This window comes from Amphibalanus amphitrite, unplaced genomic scaffold, assembly GCF_019059575.1.
Source record: "Amphibalanus amphitrite isolate SeventyFive unplaced genomic scaffold, NRLGWU_Aamphi_draft 000012F_arrow, whole genome shotgun sequence".
Lineage (NCBI taxonomy): Eukaryota > Metazoa > Arthropoda > Thecostraca > Balanomorpha > Balanidae > Amphibalanus > Amphibalanus amphitrite.
The window spans coordinates 40,541-46,921 of NW_024881508.1; the positions used below are offsets into that span (position 1 = coordinate 40,541).

The 6,381-nt window shown below is 51.7% G+C and overlaps 1 protein-coding gene across 1 annotated transcript; it reads left to right on the top strand.

The window, feature by feature from the left end:
- Positions 1-681: 681 nt before the first annotated feature.
- LOC122383653 (5-hydroxytryptamine receptor 1-like) lies at positions 682-6,153 on the top strand. Its single transcript, XM_043370299.1, has 2 exons — positions 682-2,206; positions 4,886-6,153. Exons 1-2 carry the CDS (start codon positions 1,079-1,081, stop codon positions 5,063-5,065), a joined length of 1,308 nt encoding a protein of 435 aa, XP_043226234.1. The 5' UTR covers positions 682-1,078; the 3' UTR covers positions 5,066-6,153.
- The last annotated feature ends 228 nt before the right edge of the window (positions 6,154-6,381 follow it).

Here is a 6,381-nt window from a genome sequence, read left to right on the forward strand (position 1 = left end):
GGACCATCTGAGACTTTTCCCAGGCGCCGCGCCTTTATGGATCGCCGGGCACAGGGTGGGAATGGAAGCGAGGGACGCTGCTAGGCCGAACGGGGCAGGTAAAATCGGTGGCTTGGGATCGAGCTGAAATAGGAGTTACAAAATTATCGCATGCGTAAATTAACTATTTGCCCAGGGTTGAGGGTGCAATCACTGGTTCGATCGCTTACCAATTAATTCAACATGATCCAATGACGGTGCACCTATATGACCGATGTTGTCAACTCACGTGACACTTTTCGGATTAGCATCATTAGCATCGGTTGTGTTCCTAATATGTTCGTGTCTGTCAAAGCGGTCGCTGCTGCCCCTCCTTCCAACCCAAACAAACACAAGCAGTGTGACGTCAGCACTCAGCGCATATGGTTGCATTCTAGTGCCGAGTTTTCGTATTCACCTTTACATCAGCTCTAGCCCCAATGCACATTTCTGGCGTACCCGTAACAAACTCAACTCAGCCGCTCAAGATTATTTTGTTAGTATGTAAAGATTGTTTTTAAAAGGCTCGCTTGCTCTAACACTATCAGCATTCGAGTATGAGCTCAGAGAAACTACAGCATAATAAAAATAGCATGGCCGAATGTTCATTGAGTTCTGCATTACTTGCCATAGCACGGAAATGACGCAGTGTCGGTGGCTGTATATTTGCGGGGGCTACCGTACCGCTAGACCTAGACCAACGTCAATAAACATCGTGAATATGTTTCGCAGGCTGCCCGGCGGACACCACCAACTCTGCCGAAGACAGATTGCCGTCGGCAGCAGTTCAGAGGCGGGAAAACAGCGGACCTGTCAGCGGTCTTCTGGCGGGCGTCGTCGTGCGAGGAAGACGAGTGCTGCTTCAAACGGCGCCGAGAGCAGTGTGCTCCTGTGGAATAACACATCACGAGTGTCTGACTCGAGAGCCATCATCACTAGTCTCCCGAGTCCCGACATCCATCGCCAGGCCACTGCTGACATGAACGCACCTCCGTAGCGTCTGCCTGCCGACCTAGGTAGTTCGGATCCGTGCTCGCTGTGCTCTCCGAAGACGTGAAACATGGAGGAGAACCACTCGGCCATCACCACGGCGGCCATGGACTCGCCCGGCTACCCGTGGGAGGTGAAGCTGACGTTGCTGGTCGTGCTGCCACTGCTGATCCTGTGGACCGTGGTCGGTAACCTGCTGGTCTGCGTGGCAGTGTGTCTGGTGCCTCGGATCCGCAGCCAGCCGTACACGGTGCTGTACGTCTCGCTGGCCGTCGCAGACCTCTTCGTCGCCGTACTGGTGATGCCGATGGCGTTGCTGTACCTCTGGGCGGGCACGTGGCGCTTCGGACGCACCCTCTGCGACGTGTTCGTCTGTGCGGATGTTCTCTCCTGTACGGCGAGCATCCTGAACCTGTGTGCCATCAGCGTCGACCGGTACCAGGCCATCACCAACCCGCTGCGCTACTCACAGCGGCGCGTCGACAAGCTGATGGCGGCCTACATCGGCGTGGTCTGGGGAGGCGCCGTCTGCATTAGCATCATTCCCATCGCCATCATCGGCAACGAGCACGGCAACGACGACGCCTGCGCCGTCAGCCAGAACCTCTACTATCAGGTATGGGCGACGCTCATGTCGTTCTACCTACCGCTAGCCGTGATGATCTTCGTCTACTTCAAGATCCTGCGAGCGGCGCGCATCATCGTTCGCCAGGAGCGGCGCGCGCAGGGTCACCTGGCGCAGCGGGCGGCAGTGCTGCAGCGAGGCTCTCACGGCTCCCAGGAGCTGCAGCTCTGCACTGTGGTCACTCGGCACGAGACGCCGGCGGCCAAACAGAGACCGCGGCTCCGCTGTCCGTGGTCGCTGTCGGTACCGCGCGAGAAGAAGGCCTCGGTGACGCTAGGCATCATCATGACGGCGTTCATCGTGTGCTGGCTGCCGTTCTTCATCTTGGCGGTGCTGCGGCCGATGGTGCCGCGGGGCTCCATCCCTGACTCAGTGTCCGACGTCTTCCTCTGGCTGGGCTACTGCAACTCTTCGCTCAACCCGGTCATCTACGCCACCTTCAACAAGGACTTCCGGCGGCCGTTCCGGGAGATCCTGTGCCTGCGCTGCCGCAGTCTGAAGCCGCTCCTGCGGCAGGAGCAGTACCAGGAGCAGTATGGCAACTCGCAGGTCTCCTGCTCACAAGCGATACAGGTGAGGGCCGCAGCCAGTCGCGCGGTGTGCGCGAAAGGAAAAGGGAGGCTTCAGGGAGTTCTTGAAAATTATCGGTGCTTCTTTTTTGGGCGGCGGATGTGCCTGCTGTTTACTGCCATATAGTGAAGCAGATTCGGTTATTTTTCTCAGAAGTTTTGCTTTCACAGGATATTGATCAATGTGGGAAGTTCAATGATAAGCGACTTACCTGAAAGGCAGTAAAACTTGGTAGCTCGGCAGTTACGGAACCGACGGAGCCGTTCAATTTTGCCCGGGCGGTGTTCGGGGAACCATCGACCCATTCCGGAGCACAGAGAACGCGTGGCAGCCGTGGTGATTTGCGTTTTGGACGCGCCGACTCCACATTGCACGGGACCCATTTTCATGCAGGTTAATGGTGCGAGGAAATTGGGTTTTGTTTATGATTCCCCTGCAGTCTGACTTACAGCTTTATTGGGAAGCTTTCCAAATAAACCGATGAGCTGAAGCCGATTTTATGATTCAGTGGCATGTGCGATGAATATTTTTGACGTTATTGCATCGTTTTTCTCAAAATGTAACTCTAGTTCGAGGGAACTTTGTCAAAGATTCGGAAATATCTCCAATGATTGAGTAGATTTCCTCACTGTGGCTGACTAACCAGGCTCGCATTGAACTGACTCTTTCAGCAAAATCCAATATTCTTCCGTTCGCATGCCTGAAAATAGTATTCCTTAGAAAATCTTGCTCCATATTCATCGTGCCAGTACAGAAGCCGAATGACCCACTGATTGAGTTTGATAGCGCGTCTGATGACCATTTGAACCACTTATTGCTATTTGGCTGGCATCGTGTAGGGGAGAGTGGGGTAAGATGCCCAGGGTGGGAAAGACGCCCCACCCCCTCTAGCGGGGAAACAAAGAATCGAATCTGGAAATTAATGTTCTTAGCGTAAAGCGGAAGCCTGCCTTGTTAACTGCACAAAAATTTGCGAAGCTCAGTTGGGCAACGGCTGGCTGGTGATTGCATGTTTTTTATTTGCTGCTTTCAAAAAGTATTTTGGCGTCAAAACATTGTAAATATCAAAGAAGGTAGATAATTTTTGCGTCCCTTGCTATAGTCGTGATACATTAACATGCGTGTACTGTGTCCCAAACAGTTTGTTTCAGGGTGTAGTTTTATGGCTAACAAATTGTGCTGATTTAATGTTACTTCGGTACCTTGGGGTAAGATGCCCCCTGTCCTGATGGGGAAAGATGCCCCCCTAAATCCGTAGGCTGTCCTTCAAGCAGCCCGTCAAATCATTTATTACATACTTGTGATGAGAGACAAAAGCCGATCTGAGACTATTGAGAGTCCGGTACGGTCGGGTGCTCCCCATGCCGGTCTCTCGGCCCACACAGCGACTTTTTGGGCGGCATCTGACTCTGAGAGCCCTCACGACGGCCTCTGTGGGCCCCATTATTGGTTCCAGGGCCCCTCACGACGTCCTTTGAGGGCTCCCACGTTGGCTCCACGGGCCGCGCTGGCATCTGAGGCCCCCACGATGGGCTCGAGGGCCCTCAAGCATCATGAAGACCTATAAGGGCCCCACAGTGGTCTCCGAACGCCACCACGGAGGCTTGTTTGGCCACGCTGGACTATGATGGCCCTAACGATGACCTCTGAAGCCCCTTACGACTACTTTTTAGGGCCCTTACGATGACGTTTGGTGTCTACTGCAGGCTCAAAGGGACTACTGATTCGTTCAGGCGATTCACGTGCCTATTTATGTCACTTATAGTGCAGGGGGCATCTTACCCAACGCCAGGGGGCGTCTTTTCCACCCTGTGGGGTAAGATGCCCCCTTTCACTTCTTCAGGAAAATGCTTAATAGCAAAAAAGTTATCATATTTCAGGCACGAAAGTGTGATATTTTTGGAGAAAAATGATGTCGGCTTCCGTTGAAACTCCAAGTTTTGGCTTTCCGATCGTCATTTTCGAATAATATATGACATAGTCAAACCCTGGGCATCTTTCCCCACTCTCCCCTACCTAATGTCGTCATTGTTATAGCACTAATTCATTTTTCGCTTCAAAATGAAATCTTTCGATTATTCTGCCATCTCTTCACTACACATCTGCCGATCTTTCCATTTTAGCCTATGCACAGTTTTTGCTGTTTAACTCTTTCGGTATTTTAACAGCTTTCACCATTCTCCGTCAACGCTCCCATGTTACGGTGTTTTCATATTTTTCTTCTTCGTGTACTGCTTCTGTCCCGACAGCGAATGCGTCCCGATTCACCGTCTCAGTAATTCGTGCATTGTACAGGTCTCGCGGGTTTTAGCGGTAGGTTTTGCATCTAGAAAATTTAGTGTACTTCAGGCTATATCTTCGTCGTCTCAAGCTTTTAAGTGTTGAAGATGCGATCGACTTGTTGGTTCACAAGCCGGCCATGATCGTGTAAAATGGCTTCATCGTAGATCGATTAGTTTCTGAGATATAACCGGAAATGTAAAAGTGCAAAACCTACTGCTTCACCTCGCGAGAGCCGTAGTTATGTCTGACTGCCATCTTCATGGATTTCTGACTTGTGACTACCGTCTCTTATAACCTCTAAGAATGTTATTCAGATAGCGAATGTGTTGGGGTGGTCTCCGAATCTGGCCTGCACGGTTGTTGTACGGATTCTGACGTGTCCGTGTCCCGTGCTGGCAGCTGCCGTTGGTGGTGTACCCTACCGAGCCGACCGGCGAGGACAGCTCCATCCTGACCGGGATGTCTCCGTCGCCGGGCGCGCGGTCAACCGGACGGGACACGACCTGGCTGACTGCTGAGAGGACCACCAGCGGCGGTGGCCACTGGGGCAACGGGGTCAACCACGAGTCCACACTCTGAGTCGGCCCGCTGAGTCGGCCCTCTGAGTCGGTCCTCTGAGTCGGACCGCTGAGTCGGACCTCTGAAGATGGGTCAGTGAGTCGGACTCAGAAACCTCAGCTCATAAAACAGCCGGCTGTACCGGGCGGCCGGGTCAACTCAGGACAAATCTGGTCTGTTGGTATTGAGGGAGACCTGATAAACTCAGTGGACCGGTGAGAATTGGTGACTCAGTTGACATACCTACTCTGTGAGAGTGGATCGAATGGCTATTTCCAACCGACCAGAAGGACGGTTGGTATGTCACTGTGGGTATACTGTCTTTTGTTGATACACAAAGGATGACTTTGAGCCACCCAGAAATTGTGTTCGGAAACTGTGGCCTGTGGAATAACACAGGCAGGCTAACCCAGACTACTACTCAGACTGTGTGCAATGACTGACGGTGGCAGACTGTACCAGACTGCAACAGGATAGATGACGGTGGCAGACTGTAACAGACTGCTGTGGTAGCCTGCATCAGAAGACTGTTTTAGAACGCTAAGACTGGTTACTGCTCAGACTCTGCATGTGCGGCACACTCCATTAGACTGATCAGACTTTGTGCAATGGACGATTTCTACAGACTACAAACTGCACAGACTACATGCGGTGGCCGTCGCCGACAGACTTGCGACAGTCCGCCCAGACGCTGGCAGACTGCTCCTTTGACAGTCTGACCCGGACTGCTGTCGTCCGTCGCTGTGATGACCGATAGCACTGCAGCCGAGACCCGGAGCTCGACAGCTCGGTCTGTCTGTGGCCACAGGCTGTCAGCAAATCGCCAGCCGCATATGGATCTCCCTATTTTGCTATGCTGCTGACGACGACCATTGAATGGTTTTGTTGTGTTGTTGATTTTATGGTGTTATTGGGTTTGTGATCAGGTTTGATGTCTAGTAAATGGTGTCAGTGTTGGATCTCATTAAAGTTGGATTGGTCTGCTCTATTTGATGAAAGACCATCCGACTTCCTTGCAACTTCGCTGGCTGTTAAAAAGTATCTCTCGTTTGTTGCGGGCTTGTTGATGATCATAATTTATTGCTTGCTGTTAATGAAAGCTAGTTAAAGTTGGACTGAGATACATTTATATCGCGTGTCGTCAAAACGTTAGTTTTTTGTGACATATCGCACTGTAATAAAAAAAAAAAATGACAATGTGCTACTACGTGTCTTAAGTCGACACCCATATAGAGGTTTATTGCCTTTGCACCTCATCAACATACCGGGCGGTGACCGTCATCCGTGCTGGGCTTCATTACAAACACTCCAGTGAGCTCATCATTTACTGGAACAAC